Raw genomic sequence first — 24,143 nt, forward strand, 5'->3', positions numbered from 1 at the left:
TGTTGTAGGTATATTCAGTTGGATTCCTGATCATGAGGCCTTTGGGGATAAGATTCTCCTTTTTGCATCTGGTTAGGAAGAATATACTATTCAGTTGTGCCAGTTTTTTCAGTAGGTTTTTAAGAACCATCTATGTTCGGTACATTGGGGTATCCTCCATTTTGACGAAGTACAATAAAAAATAGTGCTGTACCATGTTAGCCAGAAACAATATGCGATGTTAAATACTTTTGTGTCAAAAAAGACAAAAGTATTGTAGGTACGATTCCTTTATTGGCTAACCAGAAAAATGATATATGCGGCTTTCAGAGCACAGAGGCCCCTTCTTCAGGCAAGTTACAAATGAATGACTTAGAAAGCACAACATTTAATGTTACACAAAGACAATTAGTACATGAGGGGATACATCATTAAGATAAGCCAGGGAAATAAAACTGAGGTTATAGGGGCGATGAATTAGGAGATAAGCGATCTTGAGCCATTCTGATGGGGGATGTGATGTGTGTCCATGTAGTGGCTCATAAATCCAGGTGTTAGATTAATTCACTGGGAAAATGACAGCTAAACGCTATATGGACAGCAATTACACATTTCCTGTGACACTGTTTTGGTAGATGAGGCCCAATGAGTTATTCGCTGCATTGTTTTTATGTATGTGGTTGTTATAAATGTATTAAAGGGGTTGTCCGAGATACCATCATATTTTCAAAAACCCCTTTAATGCATGTCATTTATAAATGTAAATACATTTGTAATATACTTACATTTTCCAAAGTGGCCCCGCTTCCAGATCCTGCCGTGGGGTACTTGATGCGTGACGTCACTCTCTGCACTGGCTCTGGCCGCTGTGTTGATCTTCAATTCTTTGCCGGGTATACGACACGTCACTTGTGACATGCCGTGTATGGGCTGTTCTGCTGCACAGCCCGTAACGCGCATGCGCTGTCACTGCTGTTCTCGCGGTCCCTGCTGTTCTGGAGAGAACAGCAGGGGCCGCGCATGCGCTTTACAACAGAACAGCCCATACATGGCATGTCACAAGTGACGTGTCCTATGCCCGGAAAAGAATTCAAGATCAACAAAGCGGCAGAGCCAGAGCAGAGGGTGACGTCGCCAGTCAAGTTCCCCACGGCAGGATCTGGAAACGGGGCCACTTTGGAAAATGTAAGTATATTACAAATGTATTTACATTTATAAATTACAAGCATTAAAGGGGTTTTTGAAAATATGATGGTATCTCGGACAACCCTTTTAAGTGTAAATATGTTATAATGTAGAGGAACACAGGAATGCTACATAAATAAATAATAAATATATATGCAATATGGATGGATCCAAGCATACATTATGACACATGAGTGGATCACATGCTATGTGGATAATAGACAAAATATGTAGAGAGAAACAGATCAAATATGTATATAGGACAGATCACGATCCCAGACAGATCATGTCATATATTAATACGTGTCATATGGAACCATAAGGTATAGGTGTATACTGCATAATAGATGGGATATATAGAGTCAACAAGTAGTTATATATATATTTATTTATCTAATCTATCTATCTATCTATCTATCTATCTATCTATCTATCTATCTATCTATCTATCTATCTATCTATCTATCTATCTATCTATCTATCTTCTTCACACAGACACAATGTGAACGAGATATTCACTTGACACCTGAGGGGTATATAACGGATGTGGCGGTTGATCTTGATACATATATATTTACGTTGTATCACATAGTGCGATCAAGTCACGTGATATGTATGTATCATGTTTCACATGTATCATCACGTGATACGTTCTCCGTCTTCCCGAGAGAACCACAAGCAGTGTGTGCAGCAGCAGCCGGGTGACGGAGAAGGTTTACAGCACGCTGATGAGCTCCCGTCAAGTGGCTCCACCAATCAGCGCTCCATCCCACGGAGTGACGTAATAACCTAAGCAGCGAGCTGCCTCACAGTGGCTCCGCCCCTCCCGTTCTCCAGTGTCCCTGTTCTCCAACTCCCCGCCGGGACCAATCAGATCGGCAGCTCGGCGAGGGAAAGGCAACGGATGAGGCCCGCACGGTCGGGCATTATGAAAGACCTCGCCGCCAGCCCTTCCGGTAGGTGAGAAGAACGGGTACTGGTTATTTCACCAGCCGTAGTGGAGGGGAGGGTTCTGGGGCCGGGAGGTAGAGGCATAGCGGCCGCCGGTAGTCACTTTAGGCCGTGCTACCCGAGATGCCTTGAGAAAGGAAGTGAAGCCATCTTTGGTGGCTTTTCTTCTGACAATAAACAAGCAGAAAGTGGAGTATCCGGAGGGTAGTGGGAGGCAGGCCGGAGCCTTGTCAGTGTAGGGACCTGGGCTCACGCTCCTGCCAGTGCTTCAGCTCTCCTATGTCTGGTGTTTTCATGTTTCCCACAGGTTTATCATCCCCCAACCCTCCCACTCCGGAGGTCAAGTCAGAGGGAAACAGCAAGAAGAGAAAGCTGAACAACAACAATAACAGCAGCGCAGACAAGGACGACTACGACCCCATCTCCCCTCCCAAGAACTCCAACCACATCCAGAAGAAGTTGAGGTTTGAGGACACTCTTGACTTTCTTGGACTCGATGTGAAGATGACTGAGGAGTCCCCCTCCTCCTCCTCTTCCACCCCCCAGCCCCTGAGGAGTAAAAATGTGCTAATATCTCCAGTGGCCGCAGGGCATCATGCCAATGGGCTCACCAAAGCCTCTCCTGTGGCCAGCTTTGTCAACAACAAGCCTGGCTCAGCCAAGAAGTTAGTCATCAAGAACTTTAAAGGTAAAGCGCGGACTTGTGGATGGCGGCTTGTAGATCGTAACAATGGCATGTTTTGTTGGTTTCACGTTTTTGTTTTTTTTGGTAAATGATTTTAAGGCTGACCTGCATAAGTGGAAAACTGTTAAACCTTCTTGAAACACTTGAAGGGTACGGTTACCTATGTACGCCACTTTAAAGTGAATTGGGGTGATAAATGGAAAGTAGTGGGGTAGTTTCCCATAGCAACCAATCCCAATCCATTTTTTTTTTATCGTCCCCTCTTTCCGTTGACTGATTTTGATAAATATCCCCCATTGTTTACATTGCATTCTTTATCTTGTGCTAGTCCATCCTGTATTATAGCCCAGAGCTGCACTCGCAATTCTGCTGGTTGTTGCTGGGTACGGTTAACAAGCTCGTCATCAGACACCTCCCTAACAGTTTAGCTGTGGTCCTATAATGCAGCGGGACAATGATTTGTTTACTAGATCGGACTACTGTATAGTACCTGTAAAGACGACACTTCCAAGTATCCCTTCTCTGTGCAGACCAGAAAGCTGCTTGATTTGAACGCAGAAACGGTTAGGCTGGATTCACATCACGTATTTGTTGCAGATTTTGCTTCAGATTTTTGATCCAAAGCCAGAAGTGGATCCAGGAGGAAGGAGAAGTACAAGTTCTTTCTTTTTATAGTTCTCATTCCTTTTGAAAACTCTTCTGGCTTCGGCTCAAAAATCTAACAAAAACTTTTTAGGTAATCAAATTCTACATATAAACGGTAAAATGGTGTTTAAAGTGGTATTCACATAAAAGTTTAGGTTCAGTGTACCTGAGAATAAAAGTCCTTTTACACGGGTCAATGATCGGGTAAACCGGGCAACAATCAGCCGATGAACGAGCAAACGCTTGTTCATCGGCTGATCTTCTTCTCATTTTATGCAGCGTAAACTATTATCGTTGTCAGCGGCACATCTCCCCGTATAAACGGGGAGATGTGCTGCTGACATGATAGAAATGTATTGGGACGTACGATCACTTGTGCTCATACGTTACTGATTATAGCTCCTTGTGAAAGGAGCAAACGAGCGCCGATCAACGAGCTGTCTCATTGATCTGTGCTGGTTTTTACGGCCCATATTGGCCAGTCTAAGCCCTTACTCACACGACAGGGTTTCCCGGCCGGGTGACGGCCGTTCATAAATCTATGGACTTATTTTTTGCGTAACGAACTGCAGTTTTGATCAGTACCATTTTTAGGTACATGCGACTTTTTGATCTTTTTTTATTCCATTTTTTGGGACTTGAAGTGACCAAACAATTGTGACTTTTATTTTCTTATTTTTACACCTTTTTTTTTTTATTTTTTACTTTATTATTTTGTCCCACTAGGGGACTTAAGGGCATGAGGCCCTGATCGCTATTCTAATACACTGCACTACATGCGTAGTGCAGTGTATTAGAACTGTCAGCTACTCACTGACAGCAAGCATAGTGGGTCCTGACTTTGTCAGGACCCACTAGGCTTCCGTCGATGGCATAGCCGGACGCCATTGTTTGGTGTCCGGTTGCCATAGTCACCATCGCCGGCCGCTATCGTGTAGCAAGATGGCGATGGCAGCTTAACCCCTAAAAAGCAGCGATCCCTACTGAACGTGGCCTTTAAGGGGTTAATCAGCGGGGACACAGCGATCGGTCCCCGCTGTAGGAGCTGTGACAGCTGCTGAACAAGACAGCAGCGTCACAGCTCCTGTATGTGTCGGGAGGACGGCTGAAACGGCCGTTACTACCGAGACGTACTATTAGGTCATGGAGCGCGAACGATACAGCTACCATGACCTAATAGTACGTCCAGGAGCGGGAAGGGGTTAAGAAGGAACATGTCAATGACGCTGATGTTATGGCTTCAGTGTTAACAGGAGCCACGATGGTTCCATTACTATCCATGTTGTAATAGATCCCAAAGGATGGCATTGACTTAACTGGTTGAAGACTCTTGACGAGTATGGTCGTCATGAGTGGCTGGACGTTGATCCATCATGACGGGCATAGACGTCATTCTGAACGTGTGGGCACATCAAGTATGCCTGTGCGATCAGGCTGTAATACACGGCCGCAGCCCTTCTCTAAGAGTGGAGATAAGAGAGACCTCTGATATCCATCGTTAAAGAGGCTCTGTCACCAGATTTTCAAACCCCTATCTCGTATTGCAGCAGATCGGCGCTGCAATGTAGATTACAGTAACGTGTTTTGTTTTTCAAAAACGAGCATTTTTGGCCAAGTTATGACCATTTTTATATTTATGCAAATGAGCCTTTCTTAAGTACAACTGGGCGTGTATTGTGTATGTACATCGGGGCGTTTTTACTTGTTTTACTAGCTGGGCGTTGTGAATAGAAGTGTATGATGCTGACGAATCCGCATCATCCACTTCTCTTCACAACACCCAGCTTCTGGCAGTGCACAGACACACAGCGTGTTCTCGAGAGATCACGCTGTGACGTCACTTCCTCCCACAGGAACTTCATCGCGTCGGATGATCGAGGACGCGCTGTGTGTCTCAACTGCCAGAAGCTGGGTGGTAACGAAGAGAAGTGGATGATGCTGATTCGTCAGCATCATACACTTCTATTCACAACGCCCAGCTAGTAAAACAAGTAAACACACCCAGATGTACGCACACAATACACGCCCAGTTGTACTTAAGAGGCTCATTTGCATAAATATAAAAATGGTCATAACTTGGCCAAAAATGCTTGTTTTTGAAAAACAAAACACATTACTCTTATCTACATTGCAGCGCCGATCTGCTTCAATAGGAGATAGGGGTTTGAAAATCTGGTGACAGAGCCTCTTTAACCCTTTGAATTCTACGAACAAAGCTGATCACAGCATTCAAAGGGAAAATTCCTGTGGCGTGATCTAGTGACGTGCCATATATGGGCAGACAGCCCAGGGTTCATTGAAGGACCCCAGGGCTGTCTGACCGGATTTCATGTTGGGGCATACTTGGGTATGTCCTGACAACTGCCTGTGTACTATCCATACACAGGCTAATGTACTGACATATCTAGAGATATCCATAAAGAAGCCCCAAAAACAAAATAATATACACATTTGGTATTTTCACGACTATAGCAAATTGCACAATAAATTTATAGCATCATTAATTATGATCGGTATATGCTATAAAAACAAACAAACTTGAAAACTGCAGTAGAATTGTTTATTTTGTTTTGTTGGGACAGTAATAACATGCACAACAAATTTATAGCGTCATTTATGATCGGTGTATGCTGTATAAAAAAAATACGGAAATTCAAATTATTTTTTTCTGCTGAATCGTTTATATAAATTAAACTATAATGTAAATGTACCAAAAAAATGGTACCTACCCAAAGTGCAACTCGTCTCCTACCACTATGTCGAACAAAACCTAAAAAAGTTAACAAGCGCTGGGACGCAAAGAGAAAAAACTGTTCTGTCCTCAAGACCAAATTTGGCAGCGTCCTTAAGGGATTAAGGTCCTTTTAGACGGTGCGATACTGGCTGTGAAAACGAGCGCCGATAGACTTCCCAGTATGGCGGTTGGCGTTCCTTAGCTCCATTCACAAGAAGCAATCATTGGTAATGTATGGCGACAGATGTACGTTACTCCGATCGCTCATCATCTTGGTGGTACGTCTCCCTGTTTACACAGGGAGTTGTGCTGCCGAATAGTGACTATTTTTTAGCTTGGCATAAAAGAAGCGATCATCCGATGAACTAGCGTTTGTTCAAGCGCTCGTTCAACTGATCGTTGGCCTGTGTGATCGGGCCTTTATAATGGGTCTGTCGGTTTCCATGTTTTTATTTACTGCTGTCACAAATGCTAAATACTGTCAGCGTCCACTAGGTGGCCATGTGAAAAATATTAGTTATTTTGATTTAACTGACTGCTCAGTAAAAATAGCTACTAATGTTTTGTGGTGTAAATACTTTTTGATAGCGCTCAGTACGTTGGCATCACATGTCGTGTTCACTCCTCCCTACCGACACCCTCATACATTTAAAGCCGATCTGGGGATCCACAGTTTTAGGGGATTTGGGGGGCAGTTTCTTTATATCCATTTGTCCATATAGATAAAATATGTACATGGTTATGTTTTCTGAATTTAAGCTGATTCTCCAGAACCCCTCCATCTTACTAAACTTGACTTTGCTATGAAAGAAATGATCTCCCTATGGACTGACTTCATGGTTCGCTTAAAATAAAATTGGAGCAGCACTATTGCGTATGCAACGCTCGTCTGCTGGGGGTCTAGGTCCATCTCGTCAACTCCAACACCTGAATATAAGACGTAAAAAGTAGATGACAGCACACATAGACCAGTAGTAGTTTAGTAACAATTGTCTTTATTCCAAACGTTTTGGCTATATAAGAATTTGTTTTCATGCTGAGGAGAGTGGCTTCTTCTTTGAATGATGTTCGAGCAACGCTCAGCAGTCTCAGCCAATCAGATGTATCCCCACAGACACAGAAAGACAGACACTGACATCATCTTCCTCCTCCCTGTCTATTGTTTACAGTGTTAGTCTGCCGCCACACACACGTTGGGTAAGTTGTAGACCGTGTAAACTTTAGACGAGGTAGTTAGAAAAGTGGAGCATGCTGCATGATAAATTAGGTTCATCAAGCTAGAACTTTTTCCTTCTACCACCTAATGGTAGGCTTAGTTTACACATGTTTTGGTGCAGTGTGTCACATTTTAAGTCACGCCCCTTTTTGGCTATTCTCACCCCTTGTTGAGTGGCAAAAAAACAAGTGTCTAAACACGTTAATAAATGTGGTGCAATTTTAGCCAGAATCCGGGCACATTTTCTGAAAAACATTATTTTTTTCTCTTAGGGTGGTTTTTATTTATTTTATTTTTCTCAGGTGTTTCCTTTCAGGCATTTTCTCATAGGCTTCCCTATAGGAAAGAAATGCATGTAAAAAAAAAGTGTGGCGTAAAAAAAACCACCCTAAAACGCTTGTTAAAATGCATGAAATTCATAGTGATTTTTTTTACAAGCTCAAATGAGTGTGTGTGTGTGTGTGTGTGTGTAGTCTGAACTCCTTAAAGGGAATGTGTTGCTAGAATTTTTTTTTTTTTAGTTAAACAATTATTATTTAAGTGCTTACACATTGTTTTAATTTTTTCACAAGTCAGGAAATATAAATTAGATTCTCATTTATAACATTTCCATGTGCTGGTCACTAGGGGGAGCAGTTCCCAAAATTGCAGCATGGTCAATGTGCTAAAGCAACCTCATTGCTTTATGCTGCAAATTTAGGGTAGACATACTCTAGTGTCCTCACACAATCCCCTCTCCCTTATTCTGGCTAGTGCCAGGAGAAGGAGGGGCTGAATCTTCAGACCTCCTACACTGTGTGCCGCCATTTTCTGTGCGAATGCACAGTGTAGGAGGATTAGATACAGTGCTCAGCAGACAGTATAACACTAACCTACACGAACATAATACACACATCACATAAACAAACATAAATTACCTGCTCCTGCCGCCTCCGCTCCTATTCCTTGCGCCTTCGCTTCCTTGAACATATGGCCGGAAGTCGTCATCTGACTGTCTGGCAGTGGCTTCCGGTCCACATGAAAATGGTGCCGGATTGCGCTCTAACGAGCTTCGTTTTGGTCTGTGTAGGAGCGGCGCATGCTCTGTTCCCACACAGACGGCGTACACTGCAGCGAATGGAACGGCTCCCGTTCGCATTCTCTATGTATGTGCCGTATTCCATCTCTGTATGTGTCGTTAATCGACACATACAGAGATGAAAAAAAAAATGGCAGCTGCCATAGAGAAGTAAAAAGTAGAACACACGAACACAAATATAAATTTTTATTTTTTTATCCTACTAAAAGCAATATGATAAAAAAAATAATAATTTCATGACACCTTCCCTTTAACGCTCCACTCAATACTATTACCATACACCGAGCTGAGCGCGTCATTCGTGCTCCGCTCAGTAATCGTGGATTTAATCCTGCGCCAGTTTCCCCCCCGCCACATGTATGAGCTGTCATAACTGCTGTCTCGGACAGCAGTTATTACAGCTTCTTTCCCAGGAACTAATCCTGGTGGTTCCGCCGATTCGCCCCTTAAATTTCGCGGTCAATAGCAACCGCGACCTCTAAGGGGTTAGGAAACTATTAGCGCCCCCCTCCCCACCCTGCGAACGCGTCTATGGATGCTATTCTGCCATCTACGGAATCCTATTAGGCCCTGCCAGAGGCATGTCCTAATAGGCTGGCTGTCAGTGTAAAACTGACAGATATAATACACTTCAATACATAAATATTGCTGTGGGACTAAAAAATAAAAAAAATAATGTTGCAGAAAATTAAGCAACTATGGAGCTAAACCATTGGGAAACAATTAAAAATTCTAGGGACAGGTTCCAGTGATAAGGGGGTCGTTCTTTTCAGAACGGGTGCCCGGATACGTTATCAACAGTTGAGGCAATTTCAGATTCGCTATAGGGAGTGAGACGAGGCACCACTGTGTGATCCCAACATAATCAATAATTTTGCCTAGTACTGTGGAATCGAACACCTAGTGCTTCATAATTTCAGTGTGCATGTTTTGTATGTAAGTGTGGGTTAAATACAAAAAACTTTTTAAATAACCAAGCTTGATTTTATGGGCTTCAATAAAAACTATGTTTTAAAGAGGCTCTGTCACCAGATTTTGCAACCCCTATCTGCTATTGCAGCAGATAGGCGCTGCAATGTAGATTACAGTAACGTTTTTATTTTTAAAAAACGAGCATTTTTGGCCAAGTTATGACCATTTTTGTAATTATGCAAATGAGGCTTGCAAAAGTCCAAGTGGGTGTGTTTAAAAGTACAAGTCCAAGTGGGTGTGTATTATGTGCGTACATCGGGGCGTTTTTAATACTTTCACTAGCTGGGCGCTCTGATGAGAAGTAACATCCTCTTCTCTTCAGAACGCCCAGCTTCTGACAGTGCAGATCTGTGACGTCACTCACAGGTCCTGCATCGTGACGGCCACATCGGCACCAGAGGCTACAGTTGATTCTGCAGCAGCAACAGCGTTTGCAGGTAAGTCGATCTTACCTGCAAACGCTGATGCTGCTGCAGAATCAACTGTAGCCTCTGGTGCCGATGTGGCCGTCACGATGCAGGACCTGTGAGTGACGTCACAGATCTGCACTGTCACAAGCTGGGCGTTCTGAAGAGAAGAGGATGTTACTTCTCATCAGAGCGCCCAGCTAGTGAAAGTATTAAAAACGCCCCGATGTACGCACATAATACACACCCACTTGGACTTGTACTTTTAAACACACCCACTTGGACTTTTGCAAGCCTCATTTGCATAACTACAAAAATGGTCATAACTTGGCCAAAAATGCTCGTTTTTTTAAAATAAAAACGTTACTGTAATCTACATTGCAGCGCCTATCTGCTGCAATAGCAGATAGGGGTTGCAAAATCTGGTGACAGAGCCTCTTTAAATACTAATCCTTCCTTTCTATAATTTTAATGCAGAAAAATAAAGTTTCAACTTAAAAAAAAAACAAAGGCTTTTATTATAGGAAAACAAATAAAAAAAACTGAACAGATTTGGTATTGCCGCATCCATATCGACCCAAACTATAAAAATATTACGTTATTTACCCCACATGGTGAACGCCATAAAAAACAATGCCAGAATTGCTATTTTTTTATTTTTTTTTGGCCACTGCACCTCCTAGAAAATGAAAAAGTTTCACAAACTCACGTGAACCCCAAAATGGTACCAATAAAAACTATACAGTTTTTCCCGCAACAAGAAAGCCCTCTCACAGCCTTGTCGACTCAAAAATAAAAGTTTGGGGCTCTTAGAATACGGCAACACAAGTTTTTCTTTGTTTTTTTTGATTGTTCAAACCCTATAAAACGTAAAAAAAAAATTTTTTTTAAGAAGTTACATTTACCCCAAAATGGCGCTATTAAAAACTACAGATTGTCCAACAAAAAATAAGCCCTCGCACGGGTCCATTAAAAAAAAAAAAAAAAGTTTTGGCTCTCCATATATTTTATTTTGACACAAATAGTGCCCAATCTTATCCCCTTTAGGAACACTGTATCTTCTATCATGCGACACTGGCCACATATCCCAGTAAAACCCCAAACAGAACTACTACCAAGCAAAATCTGCGCTCCAAATGGCACTCCCTCCCTTCTGAGCCCTGGAGTGTGCCCAATCGGCAGTTTACGTTCACATATATGGCATTCCCATAACCTGAGTGCGCGCTTAACAGTTTGAGGCAGTTGTCAAGATTGGCACAACCTATTGTGCACTAAAATGGCGTGTCAGTGGAAAATTAAAATGTTTTCATCATCCACTGCGCATTAATTTCTAGTAAAAAAGCAAAACGCGTATGGGGGACAAAATACTCGCTGCACCTCGTAATAAATGACTTGAAGTGTGTCGTTTCAAAAATGGAGTCACTTTTCAGGGGGTTTCCCTTGCTCTGGCAGCTCAGGGAGCTCTGCAAATGCAACATGGCGCCTGAACGCCAATTCTGCCAAAAGCCAATTCTGCATAAAAGCCAAATGGTGCTCCTTCTGTTTTGAGCCGTGCCGTGTTCCGTTCTAATAAACTCAATAAAACACCTGTGGGGGTCAAAATACTCAATATACTCCTAGATCAATGTCCTCATAGATGTAGTTTTTCAAAATTGTCCCTTCTGAGGCGTTAACACTGTACTGATACCTCGGGGGCTCTACAAATGCGACATGTCACCCAAAAACCAATTCCGCAAAATCTACATGCAAAATATTGCTCCTTCCGTTCTGAGCCTGCCGTGTGTCCAAAGAGCAGTTTATGAACACGTGGGAGAAATTGCTTTACAAATGTTAGGGTTCTTTTTCTCCTTGTAAAAATGAAAAAAACGACACATTTTAGTGGAAAAAAATTTAGATTCTCACTGAATAATTCTAATGAATTCTGCAAAAACCCTGTGGGGTCTAAATGCTCGCTATACTTCCTAGTTAGATTCCTTGAGGGGTGTAGTTTCCCAAATTGAGTCACTTTTAGGGGGTTTCCATTGTTTTGATCCCCCAGGGGCTTTGCAATTGGGACATGGCACCTGAAAACCGTTCCAGCAAAATTTGAGCCCCAAAAGCCAAATGGCGCTTCTTCCCTTCTGAGCCCTACTGTGTATCGAAACAACAGCAGTTTATAACCACATAAGGGGTATTACCATGCTACACCCTTACATGAAGGGGAGTGTAGTTTCCGAAATGGTGTCTTTTTGGGGATGTTTCCGAAGTTTTGGCTTCACACAAGCTCTTCAAACTTGACATGGCGCCTAAAATATGTTCTTATAAAAAGGATACTCCAAAATCCACTAGGTACTGCTTCATTTGTGAGCGCACTAGGGCCACATGTGGGATATTTCCAAAAACTGCAGAATCTGGGCAAAAAATATTGAGTTGGGTTTCTCTGGTAAAAACCTTCTGTGTTACAGAAAACAATAATGAAATTTGATTTTCTGCAAAGAATTTTACCCTCACCTTGCTTTAAGGGAGTCTGTCACCAGAAATTGGCCTATCAAAGCAGCACAGTAATATAGTGTAGCCTCACCAGAATTATTATATATAATATAATTTATTTTTTTTCAGATGAGTGGCTCTGTTGCAGCGATAATAACTTTTAGGGGTATTTGCTGACAAAATCAAAAACGTCTGAAAATACGGAGCTGTTTTCAAGGGAAAATAGCTCCTGATTTTCAGACGTTTTTTAAGCCACTCGCGATTTTTTTTTTTTGCGGCTGTTTTTCTATAGTCAATGAAAACCGGCTCCCAAAACGGCTGAAGAAGTGACATGCACTTCGTTTTGACTTCAATGGGTGCGTGATGCGTGAGAAACGCACAACTATAGGACATGTCGTGAGTTTTACGCAGCGGACACACGCTGCGTAAAAATCACTGACTGTCTGCACGGCCCCATAGACGAACATAGGTACGTGCGAGGCGCGTGAAAATCACACGCGTTGCACGGACATATATCACGTTCGTCTAAATAAGCCCTAAAATGTAGTGGGAAATTTAAAAAAAAATCTTTATGGGGTGCAAGTGGAAAAAAATCTAATTTCCTCCCATAGTTTTTACATTGTGCTTGAGGAAAAATGGCAAAAGGGTTTTTTTTTTTGTACTTTTTAATGCTTTTTATTTTTTTACACTCCTGAAAAATTTATTTTTAATTTTTTACACATTCTATTAGTCCCCCTAGGGGACTTGAACCAGCGATTTTTACAGGCTTCCGCTAAGCCCTGCCACAGGCAGAGCTTAGCAGAAGCAGACCTGGGGGCCTTTCATTAGGCACCCGGTCTGCCATGACAAACATCGGCGCCCCCCTCGTAACGGTTTAAATGCTGCGGTTGCTATTGACCGTGGCATTTAACTAGTTAAACAGCCAAGAACAGTGTGATCGCAGTTCCTGGCTATTAGAGCAGCGTGTCAGCTGTAGCTGACAGCTGCGATGTATTGGGCGGGCTCAGCGCGTGAACCCGCTCCAAACATCACCACACCCGCTCCATGACGTGTATTTTTGTCATGGGTCTGGAAAGGGTTAAACCTTGTAATAGGGGGTCATGCAGGCCGCTGTAATTATGTACAATGTCTGTGAGGTCAGAGAAGAATCGTTGAAACTGTCGTCCTTTGCATGGTAATCCTGTCCACAAAAAGCCTTAGCAAAATGAAAACCGAGCAGGGCAACATAATGAAAGAGAACTGCCGCTGAGCTCGGATGGCACAGTCTTGTGACCATTCGGACACGTATTAGTTCTGGTCTGTTTTTCGTATGCTCTGAAAACCTCTTCACTATCACAGTGATCATTCGAGTCCAGTAATGTGACCAGTTCTGAAATATGTTCAGTTTCCAAAGTTTTTGGAATACCTCTGTTTTAGAAGGGAACATGGATATGGCAAGAATATAAACGTGAAGAACATTCAGGGCCGTTCTTTCACTCGGTTGTCTACCTTTTATCCATTGGGCACATTACGTGGCAGATGTTTTCAGTGACCTGCTTGTGATGTTAGTTGGTGAATATGTCTATTGCATCTTGCCTGCACTGTTAGACTCTGTTCACATGTGTGTCATGGCTTCGGTATATAACAGATGCACTGCTGGAATAGTCGCACAACATTTACCAGTGGCGCACAACAGACCATGTTGACTTACACTGGGGTCCATCAGGCTCGTCAGCACTATTTTTCTTGCAAAATTTGTTGGGATCTGCAACGAAGCCTCCAATGCAGATGTGAACAGAGCCTAACACCCAACACAACCTGAAATAATTGAGTCAACTTTGCAAGCTACCACTGTTTCTGGATGGATACTACTGCAACTTGAATGTTTATACATATTGATCCCTGCTGTATTATTGTGGGATAGTTATTTTTGCACATCTTAGCATATCTATATTTTTATATTCTGACATTTTAAATTCTTATGTCTTTGCAGAAAAACCAAAACTGCCTGAAAACTACACTGATGAAACCTGGCAGAAACTGAAAGAAGCCGTGGATGCCATAGAAAATAGCACTTCAATAAAATACAACTTAGAAGAATTATACCAGGTTAGTAAATGATCACACTATGCGAAAAGTAAAATGTGTTTTATCGAAATGTCCTGTGTGACTGATTCTCCCCACAATGTAGCGTTTCCTGTTGTTTGATGACTTGTACAGATGACAGAAGTGATTATATAATGTAAAAGTCGACTTTTGCCTATAATTATATAACCCTTCAGTGTTACTCTAAGTAACTTCTCAAATACTTTGCTTTTAAGAGGACCTGTCACTAGGCCATATAAGTTTAACGGAGTAACTCCTATAAATAGTTCCGTCTCCCTGATTCCAGCGCTGTTTTTGTTGTTTCTGTCCTGGAACCCCCCTGTTCCAGAGATATTGCACACTGGTGTTGGCTCCCTATAAGCTAATTTGCTGTAGTTCGCCAGTGGTATGAGATTCCCTGCCTCTGATGCTGACAAATCAGCGCAATGCAGCTTGAGTTAGTTCACGCTAGGTCTGGGCATTCAATCGCAAAATAACCAAAACCTAAATTCAGTGTAGATAACCACTGACGTCAGTAACTGCATTCTATCCAATTAGAATTCCTGATATGTGATTAACATATCAGCGATTCTGATTGGATAGCATATAGTTACTGACGTCTGGGATAGCCAGTCGCAGAGCAGGCTTAAAGAGGCTCTGTCACCAGATTTTGCAACCCCTATCTCCTATTGCAGCAGATCGGCGCTGCAATGGAGATAAGAGTAACTTTTTTTTATTTTTTATTTTTTTTAAAACGAGCATTTTTGGCCAAGTTATGGCCATTTTTATATTTATGTAAATGAGGCTTTCTAAAGTACAACTGGGCGTGTATTGTGTCTGTACATCGGGGCGTTTTTACTTCTTTTACTAGCTGGGCGTTGTGTATAGAAGTATCATCCACTTCTCTTCAGAACGCCCCCAGCTTCTGGCAGTGCAGACACACAGCGTGTTCTCGAGAGATCACGCTGTGACGTCACTCACTTCCTGCCCCAGGTCCTGCATCGTGTCGGCCACATCGGCACCAGAGGCTACAGTTGATTCTGCAGCAGCATCAGCGTTTGCAGGTAAGTACCTACATCGACTTACCTGCAAACGCCGATGCTGCTGCAGAATCAACTGTAGCCTCTGGTGCCGATGTGTCCTCGCTCGTCCGACACGATGCAGGACCTGGGGCAGGAAGTGAGTGACGTCACAGCGTGATCTCTCGAGAACACGCTGTGTCTGCACTGCCAGAAGCTGGGCGTTGTGAAGAGAAGTGGATGATGCTGATTCGTCAGCATCATACACACCCATTCCTAACGCCCAGCTAGTAAAAGAATTAAAAACGCCCAGATGTACACACATAATACACGCCCAGTTGGACTTTTACTTTAAACACGCCCAGTTGGACTTTAGTAAGCCTCATTTGCATAAATACAAAAATGGTCATAACTTGGCCAAAAATGCTCGTTTTTTAAAAAGAAAAACGTTACTCTTATCTCCATTGCAGCGCCGATCTGCTGCAATAGCAGATAGGGGTTGCAAAATCTGGTGACAGAGCCTCTTTAATATGACGGCATCGACGCTACTCCAGAACGTCGAAGGTATTGCTGCCTGGAGTGCAGGGATTATCATTTTAGCTCAGTCCGCTACAGCAGCTGCAGGCTCAGTCACATATACAGGCACATGCAGACCTGCCAAATCACCCGGGGGGCCCTGCCTGAGTCAAGAGTGGTCCTTCACCCCCCACATGAGCAGCGCATGGTCAGCCGTTACCGCTCACCCCCCCAACCCGGACAGTTCTCATGCTTTCTGCTTTGTTCCGTCAGCTTCCTCTCTGCTGCCGTCGCTTCTCACCCCCCCCCCCCTGAATGGTCCCCATGCGATCTGCTTGGGGGGGTGAGCAGCGACCGCAGCAGAGAGGCAGCTGACATTGCGCATCGAGCACGGCCTGACCACCTCTGGCGACAGGAACTATATGTGAAACAGGCCTGTGATTCCTCTTATAAATTGCTACTCTTCAATGTTTGTACATTTTTCTTGATGCTGAAAAAAGCTTGTTAGAAGGTCCTCGAAGAATAAGAACACACTAGTCTGGAAGAACCTGACTTTGAGATGCCTCAGCCAAGCGTTAGTGGAATGGTATGCTACTGTATATAATATATACCCCCTGGGCCTGTCTGCTGTATACTATTCTATATGCTGTATGTATACCCCCCTGGCTTTAAACCTTCTTTATACTAGTAGTATACAGCAGGCTCAAGGGGTATATTATATACAGCAGGTTCCGGGGATAATTATTAATTCAATGGCATGGCATGTAAAAAGGGGTGTGGTCTAAATTATCGTTCAATAATCGTAATCGAGCTTCTATGTTCAATTAATCGTGATTTTGATTTGGGTCATAATCGCCCAGCCCTAGTTCACGCCCTGTTGGGTAACTACAGAAAAGTAACATATATGGAGCCAATAGAACAGTGGGCCATATCTCTAGAAAGGTGGGTGCCCAGGAAAAAAAAAAACACAAACGGCGCTGGAATCAGGGAGACAGAGCTATTCAGGTCAGATAACCAGTTCAACTTATGACCTAGTGACAGGTCCTCTTTAAGTAGGGCTGAGAAATTATAACCTAAATCAAAATCCCGATTAATTGAACATGTAACCTCAATTCTGATTATTTAGGCCACACCCCCTATTTGCATGCTACACCATTGAATTCATATTTATCCCCTGAGCCTGCTGTATACTACTGTATATTACCCCTATAGTGTTACCCACGCAGTATAATGCCCATAGCTGCCCTGCACCCAGTACAATGCTCCTAAAGTTGCCCTCCACCCAGTATAATGCCCCCATAGCTGCCTCTACATAGTATAATACCCCTATAACTGACTCCCACTCAGTATAATGCCCCCATATATGCAGCTCACACCGTATAAAGTCCTCCATAGCTGCACCAACAGCTGCCACCCAATAGTGCCTGATAATAATAATATACATACCTATCTAACCCCGTTCCAATGACGAGTGGAGGAGATCCCTCTGCTCCTCTAGTCTGTGCAGCACAGACAGGCGCGATGACGTCTCTGCCTCGCGTCTGGCGATACATAGTGAATGGTAGAATAGGTCCCCTGCTCTACCATTGGATTCAAACGTATCTGTGTCCTGTAGATGCAGATACAGATTAAACTGGGAGAAAAAATTTGCTCAAAACCGAAATTAGCAAGATGATGGTGATTAATTGCGCTGAATTTATATTTTCTATTAATTACCTAGCCCTTTGGTGCTGATATTTTATTATATATATATTTTTTTTTGTTCTTTCAGGTGTTTTTTTTCGATTTAGGTCCAAACCTTAAAGAGAGCCTTTCACCTGCCCATACATGTGTAGCTGAGTGCACCATGTAATAGGCAGGGCTGCACAAATCCTGGGGCCGGTATTTAAATAGTGGAGCCGTTATATTTGGCGCCCGATATTTAAATAACCCCCTGAACTGTCAATAGGGCGTTTAATTGGCAAGGGGGCGTGTTACTATCGGTGTGACACTGTCCAATCCGCTACGGACAGTAGTAATTTAAAGTGCCTCAGGATTTCTGCGGCCCTGCCTATTAAGTAGTGCACTCCGCTGCACATGTATGGGCAGGTGAAAGGCTCTCTTTAATCTTAAAGTTGTTAGGTTCGTTTTAGGAGAGTGCATTGATGTGAATTACGAAAAAATTCTTGGTACAAGATACATAAAGGAAAGTATGCTGGCCATACACCGTAGTCATTTGACACGATATTAAACACACACTTGGATCCCCTAAACATGCATATTTATTTCAGCAAGGAGTCTGAAAATATCTGGCATCACTTATCTCTAGTGGGATCAAAGGGATCAGTGATGTTCAAACTCAAGATGGTGATCTACTCTTTGTAATTGCTTTTGCCTTATTAAAGGCCGTGTACGCCGGCTAATTTTGGCCGATGCAGCGAGCGTCGGTTAACGAGACCGCTTGTTCATCGGCGCTCGTTTGCACCTGTCATAAGAACCTATGTATTGGGATGAGCGTTCGTTACTCCGATCGCTCGTCCCCATTATCATGTCAGCAACGTGTCTCCCTGTTTACACAGATGCGCTGCCGACAACGATAATATTTTCCTTTTTTAAAACTAGATCAGCAGATGAACGAGTGTTTGCCTGATGATTGCCCAGTGTAAAAACTCCTTTAAAGAGGCTCTGTCACCAGATTTTGCAACCCCTATCTGCTATTGCAGCAGATCGGCGCTGCAATGTAGATTACAGTAACGTTTTTATTTAAAAAAAAACGAGCATTTTTGGCCAAGTTATGACCATTTTTGTATTTATGCAAATGAGGCTTGCAAAAGTCCAACTGGGCGTGTATTATGTGCGTACATCGGGGCGTGTTTACTTCTTTTACTAGCTGGGCGCTCTGATGAGAAGTATCATCCACTTCTCTTCACAACGCCCAGCTTCTGGCAGTGCAGACACAGCCGTGTTCTCGAGAGATCACGCTGTGACGTCACTCACTTCCTGCCCCAGGTCCTGCATCGTGTCGGACGAGCGAGGACACATCGGCACCAGAGGCTACAGTTGATTCTGCAGCAGCATCGACGTTTGCAGCTAAGTCGATGTAGCTACTTACCTGCAAACGCTGATGCTGCTGCAGAATCAACTGTAGCCTCTGGTGCCGATGTGGCCGACACGATGCAGGACCTGGGGCAGGAAGTGAGTGACGTCACAGCGTGATCTCTCGAGAACACGCTGTGTCTGCACTGCCAGAAGCTGGGCGTTCTGAAGAGAAGTGGATGATACTTCTCGTCAGAACGCCCAGCTAGTAAAAGTAGTAAAAACGCCCCGATGTACGCACATAATACACGCCCAGTTGGACTTTTACTTTTTCTGCAATAGCAGATAGGGGTTGCAAAATCTGGTGACAGAGCCTCTTTAACTCAGAATTCCCTGGTTGGGTATTTGAAAATGTTGTTTCTTTTTTTTAAATCAATCAACCCCCCTTTAAGGGGGTTGTCTCATCAAAAGCCGTAGTGCCATATGGCTTGGATCACTGTGTGTCTGTCATTGTGGCCACTCAAAGAGCGGACAGGAGATAAAGCGGCTAGACTTTACACTAAAACTAAGAGAAACCCCCTCTTAACAAAAGTGCTAAATGGCAAATCGCCCTAGTTCTGTAGTTCTATGGATGAAGTATGGGAAAGCCTGTAGGAGCAGTAATGTCAATTTGATTGCCACCCAGAAAATGTAATTTGATAAATGGTTGACTAGAATTTCGAATATCTCGTACAAATTCTTTTCGTAAATGTCTCTCCTGTGGTAAAGGTAGATATTCTGGTACTCATTGGGGCTGCATGATATAATAGCGGAGCCTGTAAGCTCTTTCACGAGAGTAGGACTTGTTTATTTGGTTTGTGCTCTTTATAGTGGTATTTGCAATCATGTAAATGTGCGCATGTTTGTAGATTTTGTCCTGTAATTTCTCAGATTTTTTTTTTTTTCTATTTTGTGGGAAATATTAATCTTTATCATATCAAATTTATAGGCTGTTGAAAACCTTTGCTCTTACAAGATTTCTGCAAACCTCTACAAACAATTGAGACAGATATGTGAAGACCACATCAAAGCACAAATTCACCAATTCAGAGAATATCCTTTTTTCTATTTTTTGTATTCTATTTTAATAATGTAGCAAGAATCTGGCATTTTGCATTGCTTGATATTACAGTAAACCGGGTCCTTGAATAGTAATATTTTGGACTGAGTTATCCGTCTGTGAGACAAAGCCTTGTTTCCAAAATATATTGTTCAACTCATACACAGCAGTTCATTAAACAGGGTTTTCCAGGACTTGTATATATTGTTGGCCTATCTTTTTGGATAGGTAATCCATATCAGATCCTTGGGTGTTCAACTCCCGACACTCCACCATTCATCTTACTGCATTTGTCGCCGCGGCCTCTTACCAGTTTACCAGGTACAGCGCCGTACACATTCGTAGTGGCTTTGCCTGGGATTGCAGTTCCGATCCCATTCGCAGGAATGGCAATCCCAGGCACAGCCGCTATGGATGTGTACGGCGCTGACCCTGGTAAGCTTGGAAGAGGCTGATAGGTGGGAGAGCCGGTAGTCGGATCCCCACCATTATGATATTGATGACCTATCCTAAGGATTGGCCATCAATACAAAAGTCCTTTAATATGTTTCTATCATTGGAATTACTGTAGCTACTAGTAAAGATGTCAAGAATTCAAATTCGTTGCCGCTTCTGTCACTTCCGTTAGTAGACACGTGACCAGAATATTGGCTGCCATAACTGGCAGTCTGCAGTCGGCTGTTGTACTTGGGGTCACGAACGCTGTTAAAAAGCAATTCTAAATATAGAAACACAATGAAAATGGCTGTGAATGTCAAACCTACAGATGTAGATCGCTCAGGGTAAACTATGCTTAATTTGAAATTTGGTGTTTGCACTTTTTAAAAAAAAATTATATCACGCTTTTTGCTTATGAATTTTACCTTAATAGAATATTTACAGATTCTTTGGATAGTGTTTTGTTCCTAAAGAAAATAGACAAATGCTGGCAGGATCATTGCAGACAAATGGTAAGAATTTTGTTTCCTTTATCCGCTTCCCGCTTTGGCCACTATTGACCTTCCTGGAAGAGCCTAATTTTTTAAATCTGATGTGTCACTTTATGTGGTAATAACTTTGGAATGCTTTTACCTATCCAAGCGATTCTGAGATTTTCTCGTGACATATTGTACTTTATGTTAGTGAAAAAATTTGGTCGATAAATTCAATATTAGTGAAAAACACCAACATTTTGAGAATTTGCAAAAATTAGCATTTTTCTCAATTTAAATGTATCTGCTTATAAAATTGATAGTAATACCACACAAAATAGTGACTAGTTAACTTTTCCCATATTTCTACTTTGTTTGCATCGTTTTTCGAACCTCGTTTTATTTTTCTAGGACGTTACAAGACTTAGAACTTTAGCAGCAATTTCTCATATTTTCAAGAACATTTCAAAAGGCTATTTTTTCATGGACTAGTTCAGTTCTGAAGTGGCTTTGAGGGCCTTATATATTAGAAATCCCCCATAAATCAACCCATTTTAAAAACTGCACCCCTCAAAGTATTCTAAAGAGCATTTAGAAAGTTTCTTAACCCTTTAGGCGTTTCACAAGAATTAAAGCAAAGTAGAGGTGGAATTTACAAATGTCAATTTTTTTTTTGCAGAAATTATTTGTACATTTTTTTCTGTTACAGAAGGTTTTACAAAAGAAACACAACTCAATATTTATTGCCCAGATTCTGTAGTTTTTAGAAACATCCCACATGTGGCCCTCGTGTGCTAATGGACTGAAACACAGGCCTCAGAAGCAAAGGAGCACCTGGTGGATTTTGGGGCCTTCTTTTTATTCGATTTATATTTTAGTCAACATGTCAAGTTTGAAAAAGTCTTGTGATGCCAAAACGAAGGAAACTCCCCAAAAAAAGACCCCATTTTGGAAACTACACCCACAAGGAATTCATCTAGTGGTGGAGTGAGCATTTTGACCCACAGGTGTTTCACAGTTTTTATTAGAATTGGGCAGTGAAAATAAATATGTAGCTTTAGCTTAATTTTTCATTTTCTCAAAACCTAGGGGTGTAGTGAGCATGTTCACCCTGCAGGTAGCTTCCAGAAATTAGTGTGCGCTAGATGTTGCAGAGTGAAAATGGGAGTTTTTCCTTTCCGTCGGAATGCCAATATATGGTGCCCAGCTTTTGCCACCATGAAAAGACAACTCTCTAATTACCGTATTATGCTGTGTTTCCTGGTTTTAGAAACCTGTACCATGTGAAATTGAGGCCTAATTTGGTGACTTGCAAAGTATTGGTTCACAATTGCAGAGGCTCTGATGTGAAATAATAAAAGAAAACCCTGAGAAGTGACCCTATTTTTTAAACTGCATCCCTCAAGACATTTATTAAGGGGTGTAGTGAGCATTTTCACCCCACAGGTCTTTTCTATAAATGATGGCACAAAGTAAAAATAGCATTTTTTCCCAAATATGCTATTTTAGTGGCAAATATGTTGTGCCACTGGAGATACATCCCAAAAATTGTTAAAAGGGTTCTCCCTGGTTTGGTAATGCCATATACGTGGAAGTAAACTGCTGTTTGAGCACGCTGTGGGGTTCAGAACGGAGGGAGCGCCATTTGGCTTTTGGAGCGTGGATTTTGCTTGGTGGTAGTTTTGTTTAGAGTTTTACTGGTATTTTAGATTATAATGTATGGGCATATGTAAGCTGGGCAGAGTACATCAGGGGCATAGTCAGGTGGTATAATAATGGGGTAAAATAATCCATAGATGTGTGTTAGGAGCCTCACACATGAGCTTGTTTGGTCCGTGATATACGATCCATATGTCGGCCGCATTTCTCAGACCAAACACACTGCAGTGAGCCGGGCTCCTAGCAGTTGTCCCGCAGCGAGGCAGTGACACCTAGCGACCTTGATAACTAGGATCCCTGCAGTGTGTTCGGTCCGGGAAATGCGGCCGACATACGGACTATATATTACGGACCAAACGCGCCCGTGTGTGAGGCTCCTTACTCTGTGAAGTAATCCTTCATGCGCAGGCCGGTGTCGCACTTATAAATGGTGTCGTTTCTTATCCCCCTTTTGGTCCACACTCTACACCTTTGCAGTTTGGGGAATTTTGCTGGGAAAGTGTTGTCCTGGTATAATACGGGCACCGTCGCTTCCAGCAGATATGTTTGGGCCCTCCCGATTCCTGGTTCCCTAATTTTAGTGCCTTGATAAATCGCCTCTTGAAACAGAAGAAATGCTCCTCTCGAGCCGGCACAACTGCGTGTTTTTCTTTCCTGACTTATTGGAGCCTTAACTTATTTAATTTTTTCATAGACGTAGTGGTATGAGGGCTGTTTTTTTGTGGTATGAGCTGTAGTTCTTATTGGTATTATTTTGGGGTACATGTGACTTTTTTTGGTCACTTTTTATCCTTTTCTTTTGGGAGGCAAGGTGACCAAAAATGTAAATAAAAAGTGATCAAAAAGTCGCATGTATCCAAAAATGGTACCTATAAAAACTATAGCCCGACAGAAAAAAAATACATTCTTTTTACAAAGTGCTATAAATTTGGTATCGCCAGCAATTCTGGTATAGATTTTTTTTTAAAATATATATACATATATATGTATATATGTGTGTATATATATATATATATATATATATATATATATATATATATATATATATATATATATATATTGCGCGTTCGCAACGCGTCGTTAATTAAATATTACCCTTATTCTGCAGGTCCGTACGATTCCGGTGATACCAAATGTATAGCACTTTTTTATGGTTTTCAACTTTTCTGTCGCCATGTTGTAAGAGCCATAACTTTTTTAATTTTTCCGTTGACGGAACTGTATGAGGGCTTGTTTTTATAGGTACCATTTTTGGATACATGCAACTTTTTGATCACTTAATTTAAATTTTTGTAAGACAAAGTGACCAAAAAGACAGCAATTCTGGCAGTGTTTTTTAGGTTTTTTTTTAACGACTTTCACGGCGCGGGACAAATAACATAATATTTTGATAGCTCAGGTCATTACGCACACTGTGATACCAAATATTTATGGCTTCTTTTTTTTTTTTCAATAATATGACTTATAAGGAAAAAGGGTCTATTGTATTTTATTTACTTTTACTTTTTTGACACTTTTTTTTTTTTTAGTCCCACTAGG

The 24,143-nt window shown here is 42.1% G+C and overlaps 1 protein-coding gene across 4 annotated transcripts in view; it reads left to right on the forward strand.

The window, feature by feature from the left end:
- Positions 1 to 1,850: 1,850 nt before the first annotated feature.
- CUL4B (cullin 4B) overlaps positions 1,851 to 24,143 on the forward strand; it is a 63,084-nt gene continuing 40,791 nt past the window's right edge. The window contains exons 1-5 of one of the 4 annotated variants that reach the window (XM_075835761.1): positions 1,851 to 2,120; positions 2,423 to 2,803; positions 14,294 to 14,409; positions 19,924 to 20,027; positions 20,915 to 20,984. In XM_075835761.1, coding sequence (XP_075691876.1) covers positions 2,069 to 2,120; positions 2,423 to 2,803; positions 14,294 to 14,409; positions 19,924 to 20,027; positions 20,915 to 20,984 — 723 coding nt within the window. In that variant the 5' untranslated portion in view covers positions 1,851 to 2,068. The remainder of the gene's footprint in view (positions 2,121 to 2,422; positions 2,804 to 14,293; positions 14,410 to 19,923; positions 20,028 to 20,914; positions 20,985 to 24,143) is intronic. The other 3 variants (XM_075835759.1, XM_075835760.1, XM_075835762.1) reach the window with 3 other exon arrangements.

Source organism: Rhinoderma darwinii, chromosome 8 (assembly GCF_050947455.1).
Source record: "Rhinoderma darwinii isolate aRhiDar2 chromosome 8, aRhiDar2.hap1, whole genome shotgun sequence".
Taxonomy (NCBI): Eukaryota; Metazoa; Chordata; class Amphibia; order Anura; family Rhinodermatidae; genus Rhinoderma; species Rhinoderma darwinii.